Raw genomic sequence first — 14147 nt, forward strand, 5'->3', positions numbered from 1 at the left:
TTATTGTTATGTAAATGTTAATAGACCTGGTGCAGTGAGGCGAAGGCAGGAGGGTGCCAGTATGGGTGGGGGTTTAGCCATGTAGCTATATGACACTCAATTACAAGAGTTCAAACCATTAGAGCACCTTTCTCAGCACAGGACCGAGCTCTTACAATGTATGATTAACAGTATGGCTAGTTACACACTGCTGCACACACACACACACACACACACACACACACACACACACACACACACACATATGTAGGCGTCCACGTTTATATACTTCTTATCGTTTTTTTAAAAACTGCAAATATTCGTAGGTTTAATTGTGGTACTTGAACGCACTCATATTATTTATGAGAATGGTAGTCCACTGTAACAAAATGTAATAACATCTGGAGGTACCAATTCTTCCAGATGTCCAGAATACCAACTTTCATTCATAACCCTTTGTGAGTGTCAAGTAGAGGCTAAACACCAGAGAGAGTAAACAGTGGTGAGCATTTTCTGACATTTTATAGACAAAACCATTACTTCATTGAGGAAGTAATCATCCGATTAAAGGATAATTGTTAATTGCAGTTCTGTTTTTCCTTATTTTTGTGTCATGATGACAGAAGTAAAGCTGTGAGAAATGATAGTAATTCCTTCAGAGACATGAGAGGAGACGGACCAGGATGCCATCATTACCCAGAGAGGGGCCGTGTCTGTGTCTCAAGCCTCACTTATCTCGTCCTCTTTTTCTCTTAATTATGTTTCTTGCCTTTCCTCCCCACTTTCCTATCGTATCATCCACTTGTGTGTGTGTGTGTGTGTGTGTGTGTGTGTGTGTGTGTGTGTGTGTGTGTGTGTGTGTGTGTGTGTGTGTGTGTGTGTGTGTGTGTGTGTGTGTGTGTGTGTGTGTGTGTGTGTTTGGTTGAGTGTATATGTGCCTCATCAGAAAAGTGTGCTCAGGCACTTGTCTTGCGCGCGATGCTATCGGCCCTAATGGAAGTCTAGCTGCCACTAGATAGCTCCGTCTTTCTCTCATCTTTCTCCGTTTTACTCCGCCGTCTTTTCCCAAAGGATGGTGTGATAGAGCAGACTGATAGGGTTAGAAGAGGGAGCGAGATGGATAGGGGAGGTTAATGCCCCTCTCCCCCGTCTTCTCAATCACTATCAGCCGTACAGTCGGTCCTCCTGTTGCTTGACAGTGATTGGGGCGGAGGGATGCGGCTCTGACTGATTGCCATGGAATGAGGCCAATCAAAAGCTGGCACGGTCCGCGGAGCTGCTCCGAGTGGCACACTGTACTCAGTCTCGTGCCTTAACCAGGAGCCACACGGAGTAGAACAATGAAGTGTCGCTCATGCGTGACAGCACCAGGAATTTCTTTTGAATTTGAGTCAAATTTATTTTCACAATCATGCACTGCAGACCTGGTTATGAAGCAACACGTGGGGAAAAGCTGAGTGGAAAAGTGGAATTGCACGTTTTCCTCCAGTGTTCGAACGTAATACTGATAAGTACAACTGGAAATACGTTAACTAGGGCTGGAAATAAGGTTTAAATTTTTGGTGAATATTGATTTCAATCTTTTTAGCTGTAAAATGTGAAAAAAATAGAAAGAAGTCAGAATCATCCGTTCCTAGAATCTGAAAACAAATTTAAAACATGAACATCAGCTTTTATCACCAGAGGAGTCCTGTTCAGCCTCTACATACAGTTGTGCAGTGTCATTCTTAGCTGTTATTTTTTTACAGTTTATCATATATGAGAAAATGATTCTTATCTTTTCTTTGGCTAAGAGACTTAACGTCTCTTATGAAAAAACTTCATTACAAATCAAGGGCATGGAGCTTGACAGATGTGGGCATTTTCCAGGCAAAGAGATTCGAATGAAATATTCGGTTGAGTTGCATTATGGGAACTGTAGTTTCCAGCATTTTGACCAATAGAGACTAAAAGTCAAGATATTTCCTTCTTTGCTGCAACATACATTTCAATTTTTTTTATCGTATGAATGAGTTGACTAATTATCAAGTTACTGTTTTACATGAATAATAGTTTTTTTTTATATTAGTTCATGATAATGTGATGTCTTTGGATTTGCTTTTGGTGTAAATGTATTTATATATTTATTTGTAGCCCAATTCTTACTATTTTGCAAGTTAGTGATATTTAAAGAGCTCCTGTAACATTTAATAATTTTGAATGACGGCATACATATCAGGGCAAACCAATCAGCCAGATTTGTTTTTTTCTCGTCAGTTTATGCCGAGCTCCCTCCTTACACCTACACTCACACACTCACGCACTACCTCTGAGAGCAAATAAAGAAACGCAGCATTTGTCCTCCTTTTTGCCCCCTCTTCCTCTCCTCTGCTTCTCTCTGACTGTATATGGTGGTGGGTCACTTGGCAGTGCTAATGGAAATGCCAGCTGTGTGGGTCCTCACTCCTCACCAAGTCCATTTACTAAAGTGACAGAGTCATTTACCAGGCAGACGGCCTCTCCCATCCTCACTTAATTAGAAGACCCCTAGGCCTGTCTACCTTAGCTGCTCACATTTACCTCTTTTTCTCTCTTTCTCTCCCTCTACTGTCTCTTTTTTCCAATTCTTTGTTTTCTGCAGTTTTTCAATCTCCGTCTCATCCTTTGTCTCTGTCTCAGTTTTCCTCTTCGTTCTTCTGTCTCCTCTCTCTTTCCATCAGCCTCCTTCTCTCATGAGGTGCAGACTATAATGGACAAATGGCTACACAAAAGACTGAGAGTGTATTGACCTATTGTTTGAGATCAGCTCCTTTTGGAGGAGTTAATGGAAATGTCCATGTGATGTAGATGGTGATGAAGAGGGATGAGTTTCCACATCTTTATTTTTCAAAGTTTTGTTTGTCTGACTTTTTTTTACTCGATCTTTGTTTTGTTTGTTTAGCCATGTCTCCCTGCTGATCTATTATTTATGTGACACTGAAACCCTTAAAACTGATCGTCTTTTTTTTTTCTTATTTGCTGGAAAAAACTTTACAAATTACAACACTGATTGCAAAAACGAAACCCCACAGTTAAAATATAATAAAGGACAAGAAGAGGTCTGTTTTATCGTTAGATTTTTGGAGCCATCTTTATATCAGTGGCTTGATTTTTGAAATTTCTTTCAATATTTTCAATTGAATGTGCTTTAATATTACTGTGAAGGCGCTTAAAGACACACAAACAGAATGAAAGCACTCCTACAGCTCCTGCATGATCTGATCATGGGCACCTTCTGTGTTCATGCACTCTGTATATGTTGTCTCATCGTGGATCCCTTTAAGCATTTGAGTTGTCATATTTATTGACCTTGAACTTGCAATATGCACACGAACAAATTAAAAATAAATAAGTTGTTTGATCTGCCTCTTGTTTTTACCAGCTTCTAGTACGGAAGAAGAGATAAAAACTATTTCAGAAGAGAGAAAACAATGGAGCAGATGAAAAATTTTGCCCAGTGAAGGAAAAGTGGATAAAAATATAAATTAAAGAGGCGAAAGAGAAGGAAAGCTGATCAGGAGGGAGAAACTGCAAGCAAAAGACAATATGAAAGAGATAACGATGGCGAGGGAGGCAGTAAGGGCAGTCGGTACAAAAATACTGTCGAGAGTGAGTTTTGAGAGCGAAAACAAGCGATTACAATGATCACAGTGGGAACCGTTTTCTTCTAGTTTACTCAAACAGGTCTGCAGGAGACAGTTTACCACATCGACCATATTGAGGTCTGGGTAACGAGCTTCAATACTTTTATGGCACCAACCAAATTACTTAGAAAATTGTCTCATTATCTGGTACCCAATTTTAATTCCTAGTAACTAAATCTCAGCATTTTTCATATATAGTCTCTACACACCCTACCAAGGCAGATCATTCAGTTTTAATTAACATTAATCTACATTTCAATTCTTTTTCAACTCATCTTTGGTCACACCTGTGTGAGTTGTGTGTGCTGCAGTAACTGGGGGCAGGAGGCTAGCTAACATCTACTGGTAGCTTGCATGCACTGCGTTTAGGGAATACCTGTAAATTGTAGTTACAGAAAAAAAAAACTTGTGTTACGATCTTCTAAAAGTGCAGAGAAAACAAACTGTAATTTTCTTTTTGTGTAAATGGATTGCAAAAAACATTCTGATCAGAAATGGATATCAAAGTCAAGGTCTCATTACTGCCTTCAAACATTTTTGAACAATATCCAGCCCTATATGCGCCGCATCTACAGCTATTAAGTATTTGGACATCGTCGACAAATTGAATGTGGCAGCAGATGGTTTAGCAAAGCGATGCAATGTTGGGATTGCCGTTTCTCACTTTTAGTCTCTCCCTCTAAATAATCCTTTAAATATCCCTCTCTTTCTCCATCCTTCAGCATCCCTCCCCCCTTGTCAGTGCCAAACTCTGCCAGTCTTGTTTGCTCTCCTGCTTATCTACAATCTGTCAACACATCAAGCCTAGCATAGACTGTGATTGATCTCGTAAGCCCCTTACAATCCAGTCAATGCACTCATGCTAACCCAGCCTTTGATACCCCTCCAACCTCCCACCCCGCGCGCGCGTACACACACACACACACACACACACACACACACACACACACACACACACACACACACACACACACACACACACACACACACTCCTCGCTCTTCTGAGCTGGTATTCCAGCAGTGGAAGAGCGGACTCACTTACATGGACGCCCTCATCACAGCCATGTTTTAACAATACACCTTTGGCATAGCTAAGGGAGAGGAGCACTGCCGTTTCTAATGAACCGTAGTTGGGATGTTACACTGAAGCCAACGCCGTAGATGGCAACACCAATTACAGTCACTGTAAAGTAACGACAGCCACAATACGTTCTGCAGCGACGGTCGCACCCTAACAAACAAACATCCAGTTGTGTCTGTCATGATTTCTACTTCTCTGTCATCCTGCGGCGCTCAGTGCCTTTATGAGTATGTATTGATTTCTTTTCTATTCTCACACCTGGCTGTTGGCTGCCAGCACAGGTTAAACCAGGAGATGATCGACAGTTATTACAATAGTGCTGGTGTGGTTAATATCAGTTTACAGAGAGAGGGTGAAGGGGGCATGATGACAATTGAAGACCTTGCGCTCATCTTCCTCCTCCCTTCCTTCCTCGTCGCCCTCCTTTGTGCCCCTAAATGGCAGCTAGATAAACTAAAAGATTGCAAAGAAATGTGTTACGCATTACATTTGTAGACTCCTTATCTACATTTTTGAAGGTTTAGACAAAAGGAAAGGACCTTTAAAAGAGCCACACCTTCTTGAGATTTCTGAGAATTTGTCACTGCACCTAAACATGACTTATTTTTCTTTTTAAATTAATGTCCTACAATTTGACCTTTGAGTGCTTCTCAGTAAAACCAAATTTCGCTACTAGTCTCCAAACTGCAAGATAAGAGCCTTTTGAGGTTAAGTGTTAAGCTCAAAAGTGGTAGTTGTTTAGGGAGGCACGGGCGTTACTAATTTATGATGCACAGTCTGAAGCAGATATCTAAAAATAACTGCAAATAAGCAGCAGTGATTTTTTTTGTATTTCTCTTCTTGGACCCCAGACAGTATAACCCAGAGAAGGCAGAGAGGCTCTCTTCTGGTAGACATCTCCGCTACGCCCCCTCCTCTTCTCTTCTTCTATAGACACTTTGAATTTAAAAAAAGAAGCCGCAACAAGGCTGATCCTTTTATGTCTTTAGATTTTACAACCAATGAAAAGCTGCGCTGTAAGCTTTACAGTTCCTCTGGGTTTTGGGGGGTGACCATCGCAAAGCCTGTTAGCGGGACATTTAAAGGCAGGTGATGGCGCTCTGTAAAAACAGATTGGAGAAGAAAGGTGGAGAGTTTATAGCAGAAAGGAGATGTCATGGCACTGCGATGTAGTCGGGGCAGAGGCTTGACAACAGAGGGAGAAGGTGCAAGAGAGGAGAATTGAGTTACTGCAGTGGCTGCTATTGTAAATAAGGAGATGGCAAGAGAGAGGAGATGGCAGGCTTAGTTTATAAGGTCATTTAAAGGAGTAATGTGGCGCGCTGTGTAGGAATTGGCTTTCATTAAAAGAGCCATCGAGAGAGACAAGGAGAGGGAGGCAGAGAGGAAATGTGTGTGTGTGTGTGTGTGTGTGTGTGTGTGTGTGTGTGTGTGTGTGTGTGTGTGTGTGTGTGTGTGTGTGTGTGTGTGTGTGTGTGTGTGTGTGCGTGCGTGTGCGTGTGTGTGTGTGTGTGTGTGTGTGTGTGTGTGTGTGTGTGTGTGTGTGTGTGTGTATAGGCGGGATTCCCAGCACACATGCAAACATATTTTTTGGATCTACATGCACTCATACAAGAACATTCCCATCTCCTGTAAACCATTTTATATCCCCACTGGGAAAAACAACCATGATGGGTCCCTAACACATACAGCTTTGTGCTATAGTGCCTTCACTGCTGCTAGTACAGGAACAATTGTGAACAATAGGCCATATCTATCATTACACAGGGCAGTGATAAGGTTATGCTGGCTCACCAAGGACCCATAGTGTTCGTGTGATTTATGTGGACCATTGTCCTTAATCACATTTATAATGATTTATGGTGAGAAGCGGAGGAATTGGTTGGTGTCTGTGATTATAAGAACATGCCATTCTTTCACCGTCGCTCCATTTTCTCTTTTTTGTTAAATCATAAAGTATGTGAATGACATCCTGTGAGGTGTCCAATCACATATCCTCGGCTCCAGATCCTTTTTTTTCTCTCTTCCATCTATCCATCATCTGTTCGTTCATTCACCCCCTCCGCCCCCCGCCCCCTTGTTATATTATTATGAAAAAAACTTCCAGTCCCTCGTCCCATCCTTCTTTCAGCTCTCCTTTCAGATGAAAACTCGACTCACACTCATTTTGACAATGACACATAGCAGACGTCTGCCACCATATCCCATCCTCTCAGCACAACGTCCGCACCGATTCACATTACACTTCTCTCCTCCACTCATCCAGCCAGCCTGCACTTCCAGTAGATGACCACCTCCGTTACTTCCCCCCGCGGTCGCCACCATTGCTCGTTTGCATCATTTCATCTGTCTTTCCCTCTGGGCAGGAAGCCAGCTAGAAAGCCACTGTACTGAGGCCTGTATTGACTTTAGACTGGAGGAGTAACGGCTTGTTTCTGTCTATAAAGTGAATAAATGAGATGCTCAGGGAGGGATGATGGTCGTGGGCAAGCACAAGGAACAAAAGAGCGTAAAGAAAACGAGTAAATATCAACTCAAGTAAAGAAGGGAATAGAGACGAGGAAGACGTGTGTCGGAGCACAATGTCAAGGATTGTGTTTGTCTGCCCTCTGCTCAAGCGTTCAGAAAGCCCTAAAGCCAGTCCCGGCATTGCAGAGCATTAATGAGTTTAATCGTGTCGTATCTATCTCATATCTGTGTTGCACCTAAAGCTCTCGGAGGGATCCCGGCCCCAGTTTAATATTTCAGAGCTGCATTCCTTTGTCCATCTGGTTTCAGTCTTCCAGCTAACCATCTTAATTTCTAACCTCAGTCATCTGCTCTCACTTCTATGTTTTTATTTTGTCTCCCCCTTCATATTCCTGCCTAATAAAAGAAAAGACACCACTTTAGTCCCCACACACCACTTGGACGAGGTTCTCATGGTTGAATCTGTGTGTGTGTGTGTGTGTGTGTGTGTGTGTGTGTGTGTGTGTGTGTGTGTGTGTGTGTGTGTGTGTGTGTGTGTGTGTGTGTGTGTGTGTGTGTGTGTGTGTGTGTGTGTGTGTGTGTGTGTGTGTGTGTGTGTGTGTGTGATTTAATAGTGTTACCCAGGGGGTTGGATTCTTAAATGCTGCTCTTTACTTATCAGTTATCAGCACGACTTAAAACCAGCCTGCAGTGGCAACTTGATACATGCTCTCTCACACACACACACACACACACACACACACACACACACACACACACACACACACACACACACACACACACACACACACACACACACACACCATGAAATGGGGATCAAGCGACTCATCAAGTCGGGGCTGGTTGGCGGAGAAAAGTTAAATGCGGCGCTGACACTCGCAACACATGTGCCGCCACAAACACACGCTCCTACTTTGTTTCACACCAGCATTCTGCACATATGCTAGCGATCTGTCTGTCACACGTTTAAGCGCACTCAATCTCTTGTGAAGATCTTGAAATACACACACAGTTTGAGACCCACCGGGGCCGTGGTGTGGACCGTCTGTCATCACCTTCAACTGGAGTGGAGGGCTAAACTTTGCACACTTGATCTCGTTTCGTAAGCAACATCTGTAGCCTATCATTGGGCTCGTAGTGGCATCAAATGGTGGCTGTGAATGACACACACACACACACACACACACACACACACACACACACACACACACACACACACACACACACACACACACACACACACACACACACACACACACATCCATGTCACATTGATGCACCAAGACTTTGTTGCATAGGCTCTGTACAAACACTTGAATTCCATTATATGCACACACACACACACACACACACACACACACACACACACACACACACACACACACACACACACACACACACACACACACACTGGGTCTCTATCCTGCTCCTTTGCCTCCCTCTGGTTTTTGAGGTCACCTGTCAATCACAGCAATGTTGCAACGGCCACCTGTCAGGTGTCCCAGCATGGATTGCGAGGCCCCTCCTGTACATGCTTGACTGGAGTCTGTCACACACCGCTGACCAGAATTGCTCACCAGAACACACGCATGGACAAAGACACACGCACGCACGCACGCACGCACGCACACACACACACACACACACACACACACACACACACACACCTCCGTCCAGCCGAACATCACGCTCGTTTTACGAGTTTGATTGCGAGGATACTAATTATTTCTTAATCTCATGCCCGCTCTCTGCCTCCCTCTCTTTAGGTGGTGAGAGTTCCAGTGGAGAGCTGTGAGCAGTACACCACTTGTGGGGAGTGTTTGGGCTCCAGAGACCCTCACTGCGGATGGTGTGTTCTCCACAATGTGTAAGTGCTACACACACTCATGTACACATTTGCTACACTCCACTCCGGTCCTCTTTCATATGGAGCCCATTGCATTGCATAGTAGATAATTGTGAAATAAGTGCTGAGGTGATGCTCAGGAGGTTTTTCTACAACCCAGTCGACTATTGTTGACACCCTTAAATTCCAAACTGCAAAAAAAAAAAAGAAGGCTATCTTGTTACAACGTCAACAAAATTCCTCGAACACCAATTAATCAGTCATATGAACACCGTTCATAAAAGAAATCTATAACTACTCCATGTATCCTGTGGAAATGTGTCAACTGGCTGAAACTGTTAGGAGAACCTCCTTACATCAGTGACATTTTCCTTGGTCGTATTTATCTAGTGTTTGTGTGAAGACACGTTTTAGTACCTTTTGATACTTGCGTTGGAACATTTTGGCAACAGATTTTAGAATCAGCCTCGTGTTGGTGTTTAGTTTTTGGATTATCTCTTGTTTGCTTTGAGATGACTGTTTAGGGTTAGAGATGTAACACAGTAGAGAGTATTAGTTATGTTTCGAAAATTAAGCTTCTCACTCACCAATGAAGTGATACAGTACAACACGGTCTTATCTGCAGTCTCTCCATCCCCTTCCTTTGGCTGGAGGCTTTGTGTGCACACAGGAGTGTGAGAATAGTCACACATTATTGAAAGGTGACAGGATGTTAAACCACATTTGAAAAGCCTCCAGCATTTGGCATAATACCAACGCTCAGTGCATTAATTAAACTTACTATGCACATCACCAATCTGTCTTTCCTCAAGGTGCGCACACATGACCTGTGTTTCTCCATTTCAGTAGACACACACACACACACACACACATTTAAATTTACACACATAATCATGATGGACTTGAACTGGTGATAACCTTCCATTTGGGCACTTGTTTACCTTGAATCTTAAATACAAAGTGTTAATTTCCTACCTGATAGTGCCAGATCTGGCCGTTCCCCGCCAACATAAGAGGAAAGTATTAATAGTCAAATTATTTATATGCTTTGTTTTAGCCCGCTGGTACTTTTAGCCACATCCTATCAAGAGCCATTGTAGTTTCAATCAGCAGTGGAATTGAACAAGGAATCCACACACACACACACACACACACACACACACACACACACACACACACACACACACACACACACACACACACACACACACACACACACACACACACACACACACACACACACACACACACACACACACACAGGTGTTTCTAGACAAATGAGCACATCTCATTCACAGGAATACACAGTATCACAACAGAGGAGCAGTAGAAGGGGAAGAGGGTCATAATGAGAAAACGTGTACATACCTTTGTACATTTCTGCTAATGCCTGTGCGTGTGTGTGCGCGCCGGCGTGCGTGCGTGTCAGCGGTTCTCCAAGGAACGCTTGGCAACAGCTTTTTCTCCCTGAGCATGAGTGAAGGCTAACTAAATGAGGGAACAGAGGAGCCGCTGCACGGACCAGGCAGTTAGCATTTTTTTCTGCCTCCCTGCTATTGTTAAGGCCTTGCAGAGTGCCGCATCAGCACTTTTCTTCTAACCACTGGGACCAGTTGTTGTTAGCGCAAAGGTGAAGTGATAGCTAATGCATTATGAATAGCTAATAGTAAAATGGCTATGACACAGGGCTTTATGGGGATTTTTTTTTTAAGCACGATCAGTTGGCTTGTAATAAGCAGGGGGGTTGGGGAATTGCTGACCTCATTGATATGTGGCTGATAGGAATTGCATCATTTTTACGGTTCAGGGAAACTTTAACAATTGCCTGTATATCTCCCGACATGTTTGAATGGGGGGGGCTGCAAACTGAAAAGATGAGGGATGGATGTTCATGTAGCTTAGCAGTTCTTGCACAAATGTCAGGACCAATAAGGTAATGATGTAAAGGCCTACAGTAATGGCAGGGGAAAGCTATTAGCCTATTTGTCTTTTATTATTGCTCCCATTTCTGTGTGACAGTGATGGCTGTGCATGTTTGTCATCTTAATATGATTGTCATATTAGTCTAACAGTTTGTCTCTCTCTCTTCTCTTCTCTTCTCAACTCTCTCCTCGCTCATCTGCTCTTACCTTCCTTCTCCTCACCTCTCCTCTTACCATTCCTGAAACTTCACTTTCTTTCTTTCTTTTCCTCCTGCCACTCCCTAGATGTTCACGTAAGGATCATTGTGAACGAGCCGGAGAGCCCCAGAGGTTTGCTTCTGACCAGAGACAATGTGTGGAGCTGACTGTTCAGCCAAGAAACATCTCTGTCACCATGTCTGAAGTGCAGGTATGTCTCCTCGTGTCTGTGGTTCCAGCTGTAATGGAAATCATCTGGTTTAGCTTTTAAACAAAAGAACACTTCTAGGAAGAGGAAAACTTCGAGCAACTTTTTTTTGATTTTCAAAAAATTAATTCAGCTATTTACTCACCAATGGCAGTGTACTTCCATATGAGGAGCGAGACCCACATACAGGTCGACAGGAGCAGCTGTTGATCAAATCAGTAGCCCCGTGATCAGCAGATGATGGGCTACAGCCAGCTACCAGTTAGCTTAGCTTATTTTAGCAGAAGGACTGGGAGCTGGACAATACTGAAAGTATGCATCTGTCAAATAGTGTTCAAATTTGCCTACTGATTAATATGTTAATGTCCTGGTTTGTACAAAGTGGTTTATTTGTCCTTCTGTTTCTACACAACTAGCCGAGACTTCAGGAAGTTACTGGTAGCAGCCAAGAAATAGTCTGGCATGTAATCCACCATTAAAACAGTGAGTTGTCAGGCTAAACAAACCAAATAACATATTAATTAGTGAGCTTCAGGGATGCTGGTAAGAAGATTAAGTTACTTACTTATTTTACAGAGACAGGGTGACATTTCCCAAACTATCAAACTAAAGTTAGTGCCCATTCAAAGTGCAGCATGAATGTGTCTCAGCCTATTTGCAGCTGCTTTATTAAACAGAGGTGTCACAGTTAACGTCAGGTCGCTCCAAGCGCTGCATGAAGAAGTAGTCTGTTTCACCTTTTTAGCCTTATTATTACCTAAATGTATCAAGTCTATTTTTTACTGGACTTGCATGCGTCAGTAAATTGTTGAAAAAATACTTTTCTGAGTTAAATGCCATAGAAACAGAGTGTTTACTCACCTCGTGACCCTCCTCGTTTAAACAAAGCAGGAGAAATATCAGGACAAGTGATCTAATAAGGCAATCAGGGACAAGTCAGTGCAGTTTCTGCAGGGTGGAGCAGATGTTCTGTTCTTAATGTTTGAAATGCCCACAATAGCAAACTGGTACAACACAGAGAAAAAACATTACAGAATAAGGGGAAACAACAGCAAACAGATGACACAGTCTATCTCTGTCACGGATGTTTTCTTCCTCCTTTTGTCATTCCATGTTTGCAGAGACCATTTATTTATTTGTTCATTCACTCAATTTACCATCAAGAATGTAGCTTTTGAGCATTAACATGTAGATTTAAGTATGAATTTCTTTTCATGGCCTGCCTTCATTATTATGAAAATCTGTGTGTGTGAGTGTGAGAAAGAGAGGGACAGAGAGGGACAGAGCTGGATAGAGAGAGATAGAGAGCTCTCATTCTGTCAGCGGCTACTCAATGTACCCACATAGGTTTGACTGATTACAGTTTGCCTCACTTTCTTTCTGCACATTAACACGCACACATTAACCTTGCTGTAATAGCCGCTGCGGTGACTGATGCACACATACAATGGTGTGAAAAAGTTTGCCCCTTTCTGATTTCTTATTTTTTTGCATGTTTGTCACACTTAAATGTTTCAGATCATCAAACAAATTTAAATATTAGTCAAAGATAACACAAGTAAACACAAAATGTGGTTTTTATTATTAAGGGAGAAAAAAAAATCCAAACCCACATGGCCCTGTGTGAAAAATTGTTTGCCCCCTAAACCTAATAACTGGTTGGGCCACCCTTAGCAGCAACAACTGCAATCAAGCGTTTGCGATAACTTGCAATGAGTCTTTTACAGCTGTGGAGGAATTTTGGCCAACTCATCTTTGCAGAGTTGTTGTAATTCAGCCACATTGGAGGGTTTTCCAGCACGAACCGCCTTTTTAAGGTCATGCCACAGCATCTCAATAGGATTCAGGTCAGGACTTTGACGAGGCCACTCCAAAGTCTTCATTTTGTTCCTTCTTCAGCCATTCAGAGGTGGACTTGCTGGTGTGTTTTGGATCATTGTCCTGCTGCAGAACCCAAGTTGGCTTCAGCTTGAGGTCACGAACAGATGGCCGGACATTCTCCTTCAGGATTTTTTGGTAGACAGTAGAATTCATAGTTCCATTTATCACAGCAAGTCTTCCAGGTCCTGAAGCAGCAAAACAGCCCCAGACCATCACACTACCACCACCATATTTTACTGTTGGTATGATGTTCTTTTTCTGAAATGCGGTGTTACTTTTACGCCAGATGTAATGGGACACACACCTTCCAAAAAGTTCAACTTTTGTCTCGTCAGTCCACAGAGTATTTTCCCAAAAGTCTTGGGGATCATCAAGATGTTTTCTGGCAAAAATGAGATGAGCCTTAATGTTCTTTTTGCTCAGCGGTGGTTTTCATCTTGGAACTCTGCCATGCAGGCCATGTTTGCCCAGTCTCTTTCTTATGGTGGAGTCATGAACACTGACCTTAACTGAGGCAAGTGAGGCCTGCAGTTCTTTGGATGTTGTTGTGGGGTCTTTTGTGACCTCTCGGATGAGTCGTCACTGCGCTCTTGGGGTAATTTTGGTCGGCCGGCCACTCCTGGGAAGGTTCACCACTGTTCCATGTTTTCTCCATTTGTGGATAATGGCTCTCACTGTGGTTCGCTGGAGTGCCAAAGCTTTAGAAATGGCTTTATAACCTTTTCCAGACTGATATATCTCAATTACTTTCTTTCTCATTTGTTTCTGAATTTCTTTGGATCTCGGCATGATGTCTAGCTTTTGAGGATCTTTTGGTCTACTTCACTTTGTCAGGCAGGTCCTATTTAAGTGATTTCTTGATTGAGAACAGGTGTGGCAGTAATCAGGTGTGGCTGATGGG

General features: G+C 42.8%; 1 protein-coding gene across 3 annotated transcripts in view; it reads left to right on the top strand.

The window, feature by feature from the left end:
* plxna1b (plexin A1b) overlaps positions 1-14147 on the top strand; it is a 193872-nt gene that overhangs the window by 95329 nt on the left and 84396 nt on the right. For all 3 annotated transcript variants that reach the window (XM_069711326.1, XM_069711341.1, XM_069711333.1), the window contains exons 5-6: positions 8958-9058; positions 11245-11368. In XM_069711326.1, the coding sequence (XP_069567427.1) occupies positions 8958-9058; positions 11245-11368 (225 nt within the window). The remainder of the gene's footprint in view (positions 1-8957; positions 9059-11244; positions 11369-14147) is intronic.

This window comes from Brachyistius frenatus, unplaced genomic scaffold (assembly GCF_029030835.1).
Source record: "Brachyistius frenatus isolate BFR_SWC_R1_liver_20210118 unplaced genomic scaffold, ASM2903083v1 Contig_4, whole genome shotgun sequence".
In the NCBI taxonomy this organism is placed as follows: domain Eukaryota; kingdom Metazoa; phylum Chordata; class Actinopteri; family Embiotocidae; genus Brachyistius; species Brachyistius frenatus.